The sequence below is a fragment of the Python bivittatus genome, unplaced genomic scaffold, assembly GCF_059951505.1.
Source record: "Python bivittatus isolate LINGU-HERP-01145 unplaced genomic scaffold, Pbiv_v1 ctg000700_np1212, whole genome shotgun sequence".
NCBI classification, from domain to species: domain Eukaryota; kingdom Metazoa; phylum Chordata; class Lepidosauria; order Squamata; family Pythonidae; genus Python; species Python bivittatus.
Genome location: NW_028277098.1, coordinates 10547948 through 10562617, shown reverse-complemented (window position 1 = coordinate 10562617; position 14670 = coordinate 10547948). Strand labels below are relative to the sequence as shown.

At 38.3% G+C, this 14670-nt stretch overlaps 1 protein-coding gene across 2 annotated transcripts in view; it reads right to left on the bottom strand.

The window, feature by feature from the left end:
- Positions 1–14670, bottom strand: part of PLA2G4A (phospholipase A2 group IVA) — a 69915-nt gene that overhangs the window by 15580 nt on the left and 39665 nt on the right. For both annotated transcript variants that reach the window (XM_088153613.1, XM_088153612.1), the window contains exons 12-14: positions 13812–13904; positions 9054–9122; positions 7276–7518 (exon numbers count right to left, since the gene is read on the bottom strand). In XM_088153613.1, coding sequence (XP_088009739.1) covers positions 7276–7518; positions 9054–9122; positions 13812–13904 — 405 coding nt within the window. The remainder of the gene's footprint in view (positions 1–7275; positions 7519–9053; positions 9123–13811; positions 13905–14670) is intronic.

Sequence of the window (14670 nt, the reverse complement as noted above, 5' to 3'; positions counted from 1 at the left end):
ATTGAACAAAGCCCTGAGACCAAGTGCTAATCCCTAGTCCTTCCCATAATGCTTCACTCTGAAGTTTTATTAATGGTTTGGGTTAAGCCAGAGTTTTCTTTCCATATGAACTGGGTATCTTGATTTGTTAATAGATGTTACGCCAGAATTTCCTGGTTTGAAAGTAATGAGGAATTCTAATTTCATACAAGCCAGAAAAAAAGCCACAAAGTGTTAGGCAAGGGAAGCGGGAAGGGACCACACACCTTTTCCTTCTCTTGGAAGCCAAAGATTATTGTCCAAATTGGGCCAATATATTTTAAATGTCGGTGAACAAGTTTTAGAATCTGATTAAGGAACTATATGATGTTTCATGAAAATAGTCAAGAAAATATTGCCCTGAATAAAATAGAACATAAATATACTGAATTACAACAAAAGCAACCAATCCCAGGGTGGGGGGATGGGACAAGGGACTTCTGTATTAAATCAAGTTTCTTATGGGCCATTCTCTAATGCTAGAGTTTATTTTCTTCCAAGGCGTAACTTCATCTTTCTCACTCTATTGTTTCTATTACTTTTGTAGAGCTTTACTAGACGATGAAGAACAAAATTGCATGTTGATAGACAAAAGTAACATCTAAGGACAAATGTACATCTGTGCGTTTTATTGTAAATACAAATTTGGCATGGAAAACCAGACATTTGGTTCAGATTATTCCAACATGATTCCATTTCTTATTTCCAGCTGCAGCTTCAATATGTGCAAGCTGTTTATCAGAAATATTACATCCTCTCTTCCAAAAATACGGAACTAAACCAAGACTATGTGAGAAACAGAGATGTTTTCTTTCCAAAACTGCCTTTAAGGAAAGCCAGAACATGTAGAATGAACTTTTTTACTCTGAGTCTGTGCTTGAATGAGAACTTATTAATGAATAGAGGGTACAAAACTCAACCCCCTTTCACATGAAGTAGCTTAGGAGACAAATTCAGAGAGCAGCTATTTCAGCCCAGAATTGTTGGGAGGACAAAATGAAGAGAAAGCTCCTGCTATATGCAACACCTTGAGCTCCCAGATGAAAGGTAGACTTTAAATATAAAACCATCTAAAAATCAAATGTCAGCCCTCCATCAAAACTCTATGTAATATTATAAAATATATAACAATATATTAATATATAAAAAATATCCACCCTCATCTCATATTCCTACAAATATTGACATGCACACACACCACTCCCATACCCACCACAGAAGTTACAGGATACCTGACTTTCTCAGGGAAGTAAACTGAAATAAATAACAAAAGATATTCTAGACTTTCTTGAGAGATTACAGAGTTACAAATCACTAGAACCTGATGGCATCCCCTTAAGAGTTCTTAAAGGATTCAAATATGAAATTGCCAACTCCTAGCCAAAAAACAACCAAAAAATGCAACCGTTATTCAAATCAGGCTCAGTTCTGAGGACTAGAAGGTAGTCGGTGTGACACCAATTAAGAAAACTAACAAACCAGGGGAAATTTTGCAAATTACAGGCTGGCCAGCTTACCAGGCAAAATGATAGAAATCATAAATTAAGAAAAAATAGCCAGATACATAGAGCAACATGAGAGAATTATAATAAAATTTGCTGGAAGAAAATCAGAATGGATTCTGCAAACATACAGCTTGTCTCCCCAAATGTTGAGAGTTTTTTGAGACTATCAATAAAGACTTTGACAAAATTCCTCATCAAAGACTCTTGAGTAAAATAAACAGCCATGGGAATAAGAGGTTCTATTTTGGGGGGGATTGCTACGTGGTTAAAAACCTAAAACAAAGAATACAGATGAATGAATAGCTTTCTTAATGGAGGTAGTAAGGAGTAGAATTCTCAAAGATCTGTGTCAGGACTGTGCTTTTTAGTTTGTTCATGAATTATTTTAAGGAAGCAATGAGCTAGCCATGTTTGTAGATGAATTGTGAACTGTTCAAGGAAATTGTGACCAGATCCAGAAAGATTTCTTTAAAAGGGGTAAAAGGCCAATCAAATGGCAAATGCAATATAGAAGAGGGGAATCAATATAATCAGGTGGCTTCTAAGAAAGCAAGCTAGAATATTTGAGGTCTTGGAAATGAATGAGGGGAGCATCACTGAGATGTATGTGTGGCATGGAGAAACTAGAGGGTTCCCCCCCCTTCTCTCAAATCATTAGGGCCAGGGGTCATCCAATAATCTCATGTGAAGGAAATTTAGAACAGATCTAAGAAATAACTTTTTCACAGAATGAATAATTTTTTTGAATTTATTGCCACAAGATGTGGTGATAGCCACCAACGTGGATGTCTTTAAAAGGGAATTGGGTAACTTGGAAGAAAAGTATTGCAAGAATTATGAATCTTGAAAGCTCACGTTTGCCTGCAGCTTGGGGCGGCATGCCTCCAATATCAGTTTATTTATTTCTGAGATTCAGAGGCCATCTGACTCTAAAACGACTCCCAGCAGCTTACATCAAATAAAAAGAATAAAAAACAACAACTAGGAAATCCCTTGCATCCAGATAAATGCATTCCCTCTAATAAAAAGGAGCTGTAGGAATACAAGCAGGAAAGAGAGATGTTTCACTCCCTGCTTATGAGTACTCTGGGGGCATCTGGTAGGCCATTGCGAGAAACAACAAACTAAAAAGGGTGTTTGCTTGATCCAATGGGGCTATTTTCATGTTTCTGTACATACAGTATACCGAGAGAGCACTATAGTAACATTTTTTAAAAATACACCAATCCTCCATTTTTCTATAGCTCACTTGGTGAAACGGATTTATTTATTTATTTATTCATTCATTCATTCATTCAAATTTGGACACTGCCCATCTCACGAGGAAGTAAATTATTATTGCTGTCGTTGCTGCTGTTATTTGTTATGGCTGCCCACTCCAACAGACTTTGAATATAGATATTCTTATATTATATTGAAGACAGAAAAAAGAGGGGGGGGGGGTTCCACACGAAGTATGGAATACAGTGATAAAAAAACAAAGAGATGGCAAGAAGGGGCTACTGCCTTCAAACTTGTCTTAAGGACTTTCTGAATACATCATGTTGGGAAATAACCTACTGAATGAACCCTTCATTCATAAGACTATTAAACTTTGGCCTAATCTTATGAGAAAAATATGCTTAAACTACAGAATTGCTGAGAGTCCACATAGCATAAGTACATATGATACATGCATACCATCTTGCTATTTCCTTTTTTGGATAAGCAACATTATGCAAAGAGCAGAGAACAATAAGTAGTAAGTAAAGGAAATTAAACATGTGGGATAAAACAAAGAAAAGGACAGTGCATCTAAATCTAGTTTATGTCAATTCAAGGCCATGATCATTTCTAGCAGACAGTGTTCTAATAACAAAAAACCTGAATGCTTTGGACAATTGTTTTTAAAAAGGAATGAAAAACAAATGCTAAAGCACTAGAAAAGTGAATGTATAACCAACTACATTAAAATGATTAAGAATGAAATGATGTGAACTGATAGGAAAATTAGAGAATTAGACCTGTCTTGGTCCACTCACACTTCTAAGCCATTGCTTGATGTAAAAAAATCTAGAAGACATGCATATATAAACCAGCCCTAGAAGGAGACAGGCAAAGAGGTACCACTCAAAATAAATTTTGCTCTGAACTCAAAGGCAAAAAAAAGAATAGAAAAGAGAGGTACCAATGGACTAGCACAGGACTGTCAATAGGCTTCATGAAACATGATGCATAACTTATAAACAGTTGTTATGCAAACAACCCATCACACAACAGCACCTCTGGAATATATTCTGTGTGGACCATGAGAGGAATGGAATAAAAGAGGAGAAAATCCTGCTTTGCCAGAATGAACACCCAAAGTTTTGTAAAAGCCCATCTTAAAATTTAAAGTCATCATTCCATGTATTTTCACCTATGATCTTCAGTATGTTCCTAAGTTAGGCATCCACTTTTATACAGTCTGTAAACAACTACATGCATAAGCGTTACTTTCAGAGTACAGATGGGTATCAGGAGTCAGAGATTTAAAAAGAAGCATTAATACTCAAACGCTTTTCAAATGTGTGCTATTTTAACTTTTTAAACATTTAGGTATGATTTATAGTTCCATCTTAACTAACAGCCCTCCAAAGAAAAGATAATTTGAGAGGAAGGGGGTTATTTTACAAAGCAAGAGTTCTAAGTATGAAAGAGATGGTATCAGAATGTTCATAAACTATATATCCAGATTACTTAGTCTCCATTTACACTTAAGCAATTTTACTGCAAATAAATAAATGAGAAAATTGGTGAACTGCAATCCAGTGTTTCTTATTGCATGTACTACCCAGCTTCCAGTAACTAGGAGGAGTGAATATATTCATTGTCATTTATGCAAACATGACCAAAGACAAGTTTGGGAGTGGCAGAGGGGGGAGGCAGGGCCACATTGTATGGTAAGCCAAAGACATACCAGAAAAGTTCATGTGTTGGGAGCCAAAACAGGAGGGGGGTAAAAGGAAAAATTAGCAGGTCCAGGTTAAAGTGACTATATATATCTGGCAAAACATTTTGGAAAGGTGTTTGCTAGATCAAATATCTCCATCTTGCATCGACTATGCCTATAGATTACCAAAATATTCTTGGATGATCCCACATTCCATTCTGGCAAGTTTTTCAACCAATGGTTGGGGGAAAAAACAGACCCACCAGAAAACTCTCAATTATTGTTATAAGATTTGGGACACACACCGGCAATATGTACTTTCTGTGTCTACATCTAATGAAAGATTTTACCTCTCATTATGCATATTACATGCTGTGCTACTTTTTTATGCAATGTTTTCTAATATGCACTTTAAGTTTAGTGCATATAATACTAATACATTCTTTAATGTGTTTTTTTTTTCGAATACAAACTGATTTTGTATATACAGTAGCTTTTAAAAATACACATTGCTTTGTATTACTGCTTCCAGCAGAGACTGACAGATGCCAGCATACTGTATTGCTACGTAGGCTATGACAGAGTCAACTTTTGCAGACACAGTATTTGGCACTTAAATACATCCACAATAAATTTCTTTTGCCTCCTTCCTACAGCCATGAAGGATGAGCGATTGAGGGCTTGGTTCAACTTCAGGTTTGAACTAGGAATGTTTTCAAGCAGTTTCCCGCTAATGATCAACAGTGCTGTTACATGGGCATAATGAGCTTCAGCCATCATTATCTGCACTGCTGCATGCTGAACCAACTGAGGCTTCTGGATGATCTTCAAGGGGAGCCCCATATAGGATGGGTTGCACTAGTCCAATCATGAGGTGACTAGCGCAGGAATGACCACGAGCAGGGTCTCCTAGTTCAGGAATAGGTGCAACTGGCACACAAGATGCAGTTGTACAAAGTCCTTACTGGCCACAGCTGCCACCTGCTCTCTGAGCAGAAGCTATGATTCCAGGAAAAACCCCAGGTTGTGCACCAAGGCTGAATAAGGCGGTGCCACCCCATCCATAACCAAAGATAGAAACACTCCAGTTCCCAATCCAGGGGACTCAGGACTCTTAACCACTCAATCTTGGCAGAGTTTTATTGCAACCTGCTCTTCCCAATCCAGACACTCACAGCTGCCAGACACCAGGGGACAACCTTGGCAGCTTCATAGCTGGGAGCATAGTTCTATAACTGAGCAGCATCACAAACTGATGATACCTTACCTTGTAGCAACAGATGACCCCACCCAGCAGCTTCATGTAGATACTGAAAAGGAAGGGGTAGAGAGGAGCGCTGAGGCACCCTATAAAGTAGGGGCCTAAGGCTTTACTGCTCCCCTCCCACCAACACTGATTGGAATTGGCTTAGGAGAAAGGAGAACCTCCACAAAACAGTGCCTCTCAGTCCCAGCTCCCTCAGCCATTCCAAAAGAATACTATGATTCTAAGGTGACTATCTAAGGTCACCAAGAGATCAAGGAGTGAAGATAGATGCACCACCTTATCTCTAGCTCACCACAGGTCTCCAGCAAGCACGACGAAAGCCATCTCAGTATTATACCCCAATCTGAATCCTGAGTGGAAAGGGTCCAGATAATCCTCTTCCTCCAGGGCCTCTGGAGCTGGAAGCCAACCACCTTCTCAACAACCTTCCCTAGAAAGGGAAGATTGAAGACTGAACAAGAGTTATTTGTTTGGCTGGATCCAAGGATGGTCTCTTGAGGAATGGGTGCATCACTACCTCTTTCACAGCTGATGGAAATACCCCCTCAGAGAGGTATGAACCACCACACAGATACACCCACATGCAGGCCTTCACCAACCAGGAGAGGCATGGATCTAACATAAAGGTGGCTGCGCTTATAGCTCCAAGGACCCTGTCCACTTCTTTTGACTTTTCCCTTCAAATATTTAAAATATTTACTACGATTTTAATTATTTAGGAGCCATTTTAGAAATTAAATTAAATTATTGAATATCTTTAATAAAATAAACTCTGAAATATTTTTAAAAACCCATACACATAAGTGTTATATTCCAGAGCATAAAGCACCGCTGTCATTTGGTTTGATTTTGATATAATGCCAAACAATAGCTTAACAATTAGAAGTATAGCCTTATGCACTCACTCTCATGAGAACATTCCTTCTCTACTCCCTGTTTTTCCCTAATCGTAATTTTCAAGGTTTGTAGACAGCTAAAGCTATCTTCCTGCCTCCAAAACACTATTTGAATCTGACCCCTAACATCAGATTGTCAACCAAGTCCATGTAAGACAAGATAAGGAAATGTCAAAATTATGTTAAGAGCTAGAGGTTCCCAGAGTGAGAATGCTGATCATGTCAACTGTCAACTGCCCTCTAGCCCCAAGCCTGAGGAGCATAAAGCAAGGTGTCAGTTAAGCTCTGAGAAAGGCAGGTAAAAAGAAATGCTGGATTTAAACTGCAGCCGATATAAAAGGGGTCTGCACTATCCTGTTAACAAAGGGCAGTCAACTGCTTAAAGTGGCTTCATTCCAGTAGGCAATAAAGATTATTATCTAGCTGTGTGTCAAGTGCCTATGTAGCTTCTGCTCTGTTCCAACCAGTGAGCCTGAGAAGAGTTATGACAAATCCAAGAGCAAGGAGTGTGCTATGGAGTGAGTGAAATGGGTTTTGTGAGGCCTCCGCCATGCACAAATCTTCAAGTATATTTGGAAGCAAGGCTCAAAAAAGATTGCTTTACATTTTACCAGTGCAGTTTATCTATCCCGTCCTACTGATCAGAGAAGCAGAATGAAGAAATATATGCATTTTCACCTGCTACAGCAGTATCCATTTCATCATCCTCCACAGATTCTTGAGTGTTGATACCAACCAGGGGGGAAAATGGATAGCAAGTATTGAGATTCAAACCCAACATGAAATTGTGGACTTTGCCAGCACGCCCCTCTCGGGTGGTGAAAAGGGCGCTGTCGCCCACCAGTGCCATAAACATCCTCTGAACCCAGCTTTCCTGGCTGGTCTGTTCATGAGTTTTGTCAGCATGAGGGTTTTCTGAGCCTGTTTGAGAAGGTGAGAAGAAAGGACATCAGCACGTAATATACTGATACGCCGAAATAACTTTTTAAGAATTAATATTTTAATAAAACTGCCTCAGAAAGAAGATGTTGGTAGAAAGGCAGCATCTGAAGGGCATACGGTACATGACATGCAAAATACGCTTCATGGATTTCTGTTCCTCTTGTTCTGGCTGCTGTTGCTGCTGGTCTTTAAGAAAGCAACTTCCAGAGAATGCAAATTAAAACAGAGAAATGGAGGGTTAGGAGGAAAAGGGATGTGCCAGCAGGTTTTTCATTCCAAATGCCCTCCATTATGAGCGTGTTTTTGCTGCTACAACATTCTAGATCCATGTTTAACTGGTAAAGAGTCATCAGGAATCCTGGTGAGGAGCAACAGCAGCCAAAGATGCACAAAAATACTGGGGAAGTCAATAAGATCCAAATATTGTGGATTTCTCTATATGTATGCCTGAAGCCCCATTCTTCAAATGGACTAAGTGGGGCACTTACTTGCATGTGACCAATGCTTATTGTATCAGTGCTTATCTCTTAAACTGTGTTGATGAATTTTTAAATGAACAGAAACTTGGGATGAAAGTTCTTCTTAAAACTTCAATTTTTTAAAAAAATTCCTTTTATTTTAAATGGAGTTGGGCGAGCTGAGGAACCCTGATCCAGAGCACTTTTGTCCTCATAAGAACAGGAACAACAAAAAGATCAGAAGAGGAAACTGATAAAACTAGGAAGTGCCACGTGAAGGATGATAGCATTTGAACTGTCAAATAACACCACAGGATAATTCCACAACAAAAGCCTCATCTGGAAGCAACTTCAAAGACAAATATTTTATTAACATATTATTTAATTGTAAAAAGAGGTTCTTACAATATTTATTGTTCTTTTAAAGAAAAGAGGGACCATTGCATCTGCATGCTTCCAGATGAATAGCTTTTCACCCTGGGGTGTCCTAGAGCTGGCTCACGAGAGCCAATTGTTAAATTTTCTTCAATTTTGTGAGCAGGTTCAGAGCAGAGCTGAACCTGAACACCTAGTGCAACAATCAGCTGTTTTGCAACAGGCAGCACAGCCATGGAGTCAGCAGAGGCAGTCCTTAAACATTTAGCAGCACACCACTGTTCTCACTTGAACTTACTATCTGCGCTCAAGGAGGTCACACTGAGGCTCAGTGCGGGAATGGGAATGGCAATGCTGAGCTACCCTGCAGATTGTTACAAGATGACAACAAATGCAAAAAGATTTCAATATCTTAAAGTACAATATAAATGATAAGCATCATTCTGATATTTTTAACCTACACTTTTGTAATCTGGTATATCACCTGAATATTTAAACAACTGTCTTTGATTAAAAAAAGAAAAAGAAAATTTTATGAAGCATCTGGAAATGTTTAATGGGGGAAAGTACATATAATTAACAGATAGTTTTATTTCTGTCTTCTTCTTATGCCTTTCTTTGGTAAGGCGCTGTCCATAAAAATATTTTGTAGGCAGTGTCATGATTGGTAACCTTTCTTACCTTTTGGCCCCTGTGATTCATCATCACTATCTGAATCATTGCTTACAATCTGTCGCAACCTGATATTTTCTGTGAAAACAAGCAAAGTAATATTTTGATACTTTAAATATTGAATAAAAACAGAGAAATGGAAGACATTAGAAAACATATGGAATATTGGGGGGGAAGGCGGTCAATCGGAGTATTTCTTCACTGCAGGTGTCTTCCATTCTGGTAAACACAGAGAGAATGAGCTCCTTCTGTGGGCCATCCAATGGATACTGGTCAAAGGAACATGGCGGCAGTTTGAGCAAAGGCAGTTGCCCTGTGCTGCCTTAGGGGTTTTAATGGAAAACTTGAAGAGTGTGTCTAGCTTAACTTCCCTATAGAGGTGCTTTGAAGGAGACAAAGTCACTGTGATATTTTCCTTTTTTTTTTTTTTTTTAAGTTAGCTTGGGTTTTTTATTTATTTTATTCCAAAAGATTTCCCATCTCCATAAATAATGGCTAAGTAAAAGTTGGAGGCACTCATTTTTTTCCAAGGTCATGCCACCCTCTGATAAAAGAGATTAAGGAAGAAATTCATAATTTATGAAACTATTTTCTTGTCCCCTGACAGTGGCTTCCTCTTGCTCTTTTCCCTATCTGATTTAACTAATTATTATTATTATTAAAATCAAAGGAAACACCCTTGGAAAACACCCTGTTTTTCTTTTACTTGAGCCAAACTCATTGTCTTAGACAAAAGCAAAACCCAATATAATGTAAGAAATAAACAAACTTTTGATGTACATACAATTCTCCTTACTCTGCATGCTCCCAATGTAATAATGGCAATTAATGTAGCTTTATTTTTTCTTTTCACAGACGATCAAAATATATATTATGTCAAAAAAGTAACTTTTAGGTTACTTAAAAGTAAGCCTGTGAGATCATGACTTGGAGCAGGACAAGGGTACACAGGGAGAAGAGCTTAAGTCTCACAGCTATTTCCTGTGGAAAAAGACTCTAGGCTGGAAGGAGAAAGACTTCCCTCTCCATGCCTGGTGGGTCTCATTTAGACTGGATTTATCACTTGCGATAAAGAAGCTTCTCCTCTATTTTTTTCTTTTATATTCAACGCAATATGTAATTTGATCCCCAGGGTGGGTCAGGGTTCTATTGATGTACTTAGAAGCAGGCAAGCTGGAAAAAGGAGACTCACAATTCTTAAAGCTGAAAAAACTTCCAATCTAGCTTCCTAGAAGAAAATTTCCTGTTTTCTGAATCCCTCAAACTAATCTCCTGGAATTACATCAAGGCCCAATTCTATAATCACTTCCCTAGTATAGATACTGGCATAAAACTAGTTCCTCACTGCTGGATCCCACATCATCACTGCAATGTATCATTACATCTTCAGATGCAAGCAAGCTGTTTCCCGCTAAACCCACTAAGCCAGTATTTCTCAACCCTGACAACGTCAAGATCAGTGGACTTCAATTCCCAGAATTCCCCCAGCCAACATGCTAGCTGAGGAATTTTGGAAATTGAAGTCCACAGATCTTAAAGTTGCCAAGGTTGAGAAACACTGCACTAAAGCCTTCATAGAAGCCTTAATATGGGGGCTGGGGGGGGAGGACCCTACACCAAGTGGGCGAGCGATTCAAAAGGAAGACAAGCTTTGTTAACATAGGGATCAAGCTCAGAACAGCAGCTGAGAAAAAAACACACATCTCTAAAACACTGCTTCTGTTCCCAACTCTTTCTACACTGCACCTACTTATACCAAATTGTACTGGGATATGTTTGAGTGCTCCAGTTAGTTATCCAATATTAAATCAGAGCTTGGCATTTTAAATGCAGTGAGAATCCTATTACAATGCACTGAGACTTGGAAGCTAGTGAGTGAGGAGAGTGGCTCTAGAACCCATTCACGGCTTAGGATTATGGTTTATGATATCCAAAATGAATATCCAACACAATCTGACATACTAAAAACATTCCAAATGGTTTCAAAAATGTCTTAGTATGAACCACTTGGGTTTCTAGACTACTCCAATATTTTTCCTCCTTAGAAATGGATTTCCAAAGTATATTTGTATATGGGAAAATAAAAGGGGAGGGGGATCTTATTTTTCTTATCAAGAACAGATATTATTCTCCAAAGTCCTTTATGAAAGAGTTTCAAATTAGATTAGCTGACTCTTCAGTAGTTCTTTTTCTTATTTCACAAGTAAATGTTTAATTGGGAGTGGTTTGCATTTTGGAAAACAAGTAGACCACTTCCTTAAAAGTACAGTTGACTATGGTGACTTTTACAAGAGTCATGCTCTCACGCAATGGCCATCTGAGTGCATGTCTATAGATCAGTATCAGGGTTATCTTGTGGCAAATGCACATATTTTTCTTTCAGCTCTACATTAATACTGATTCTGGTTTAAGGACTATCTGACTAATACCATATAGTACTCTAAGGACAAAATATCAGGCATTCAAAGAGTCATGACAGAATGAGCACATACCAACCAACCAACCAACCCCGTGCCTCCCTGAATGACTTAAAAAGGAAACAGAGAAACAGATCCAGTTTTTAAATAATACAAGAGTTAACCATATCAAAGCCAATGAAATCAATAAGATTAAACATGATTTTAGTTTTTGGAACTATGTTTTATCCATTTGCGCGCAAGTCTTAATGCTTCTGAAAGACTCTATATTTCTCCATTGACTTTACAGGAGCCAGGAATGCAATGTGTATTTCGACTGGTTCCCTTGAATAAAGTACAAATTCACCTGTTTTAATGTATAGGCAAACAGCTGCTACCAACTAGCCATTTACTTTAGTTGCTCCCAATTTCATTATCTAATCTCCTAGGAAGAAATTGATTTTTCCTGTAGGATATGTGGTACTACATGCCAGCCAAAAAGATGTGCACGTAAAGTAGATACATTTTTCTCACCCACATTCTTTCCAAAGCCTGGCAACTGCCCTGGGGCAGGAGGGGGAAATGATGGGTCTCTGTAGAAGACACCACAGACTAAACAAGGGCTGTCAACTATGAGTAGATAAAGGAGTGACATGGATGACTACTACGGTGAGGAAGTTTTCAGTGACAGCTCATGAAAGAGGCTCACCTCCTGCATTCTTTGTGGTCTATTTAGAATTAGATGAAACTTTTTTTTAGTATTCCAGATCTTTCAGTCTTAAAACTGGTTCACTGAGGTTGTTTTTTGTTTGTTTGTTTGTTTGTTTTAAACACCTTTGCATTATCCTCTGATGTTTTGGTCTTATCCATTGTAGCAACTCTTCCATTTAAAATTCTATGTTAATTTTTATATAATGTAATGCAATATCATATCATGTCTTGTCATGCAGACAGCCAGAGAGGTGCAGTGGTTAAAGTGCTGGACTAAGAAAGGGGAGACCCAGGTTCTAATCGTTCATCAGGAATGGAAACTAACTAGGTGACTTTGGGCAAGTTACTTTCTCTCAGCCCTAGACTAGGAAGTTGAAAAACATCTACCAACCCATGCTGGCCCAGCATGGTAGATTATGTTCCATAATCTTTAATGAAAGGCTTCCATTCTACAGTGAATTGATTTGGGCTGATAATAATAATATAACATAGCATAAATTATACGGGGTTCTGAAACCTGTGGATCATGACTTCAGAGGGAGTTACAAGTGAATCAGAGGAGCGATTGCAATTTTTCTTCCCAAGATTGCTCATGCTTTGCCTGGAACAAGTCTTAGAGATGGCTAAACCCATGGATCCAGCCATCTGTAAAAACCACCTTGTTACAGCAATTTTATCTTTCAGTTTGATTATTCTTTACTTATTCTTTAGTTTGATTCATGAGGGGGGACAAATAACATTCTCTAACATAAGCTGCATGAGAAATAAGCAATATGAAGTTTTTACCCCAAGCAGAATGAACAAACTAATAAAACTCTGGGTTCCGCTAATCAAGCATTGTTCTCAGTAAATATACAGCCAGATGCTTCAGGAAAGCTCTTCTGACACAGGACATAAAGGCAATATTCTCTCCTAGTGATACTCCATACTCCTGGAAGAAGATGGGCATCCAGGTTGCTTATAGCTATCACAACCATAACTAGTAAAGTCCATGAATTTGTCTAAGCTCCTTTTAAAATTAGCACAAGGTCACCAAGCCTTTTTGCACTGATAAGCGCATATGGTGAACAAAGCTGCAAAGCTTCTGAGAAGAACTCAGCATTCACAGTCTGGCTGTCCTGGGAGACATGGACAGATACAAAGTACTTCTTTAACAGATGACTATCTCCATCACCTCTACCCTCCACCCCCGCAGGTTAGGGTGCACTATAGGCACTCTGTACCACCCCTACTTACTTTTGCCTTTTCTAGTGGTCAAGTGGGACACTTCCAAGCAAAGCACTTATACGGCAGCAATCTCTCTATATGATTTCCTTTGGAGCCAAGAGGCATCCTGGGAAACAGATGATGTTGGAGGGTGGGGCTTTGCTTCTCAGCATGCCAACTTTACATTTGCTTAATTATTTTTTTTAACAAATATAAAAAGACACAGGATAGAGAACCTGGCAAGCACCAAAAGATAGTCAGAGAGCATACTGGCACTCATGGTCCAGAGCAACACCACATTTTGGAAATTAAAAACTGCAAAAACACTTAGATTCAATGTATTTGAGAGCCAGCAAAAAAACAAAACAGAAATACACACATACACACACACACACGTAGAATTTTCATTCATTTTATTCCCTCTATAAACACACTCCAACTTTTATTACAATACCTAGTTCTTCTTCCATTGTCGGTCCATTATTGTGACAGTTAGAAACCCCAAGCACTCTGTTGAACAGTATAGCAAATGCACTTCCCCAAATCCCTGAAAACAAGTAAAATATTTTTTTATGTTCCTATAGTATTTAGATGATTGATAGTATTTCTTAATTTAAAAAATATCCATTATTACACTAAAAGAGATCTCAGGAGAACACAGACCATGAAGTCTTACACTGGATAGAAACTTTCTGTTGACCCAGCTGTAATACCAGAGTTCATTCATAGGACTAGAAAAGTCAAGGGTGATTCATACATACTTTCACTGTGTGTTGGGCTACCATGTTTGGGCTGCAAAGGTCCACACCACTAGATGGCAGCAGAGAGAGATACATTTTTCTAGCTCCTACTATATGATCTACTATAACCACAAAGGCTTTTGGAAAAAGTCAACCAAGTACTCCAAATCTTTTTTGTCCATACCAAACATTCCTAGGAGTAATATAGACAATTGTTTTTGCTATACTTCTGACATGATTGAATCTTCTGCCATTCCATAATACCACACAGGTAAAAAAGCAGCTGAAAGCTTAGCTTGGTTCTTATTGGTAAGCTATCTTTTTAAGTCTTTATGCACCCTCTTTAACTATGTGATAAAAACACTGGGTTATACAGCAGAATCTATCCAGCAGAATTTGTTAAAAGGATTATATATAATCTAAGAAACCACCACACAAAATAGATAAAAGGTGTACATGATTATAGCCATTATATTGCATTTTCTATAAATTTTGTATCATTTTGTTATTGGGTTTTCAGGAAAAAAAATGCTACTATTTATCTTAAAAAATGAGCAGAAAGCACCATTTTAC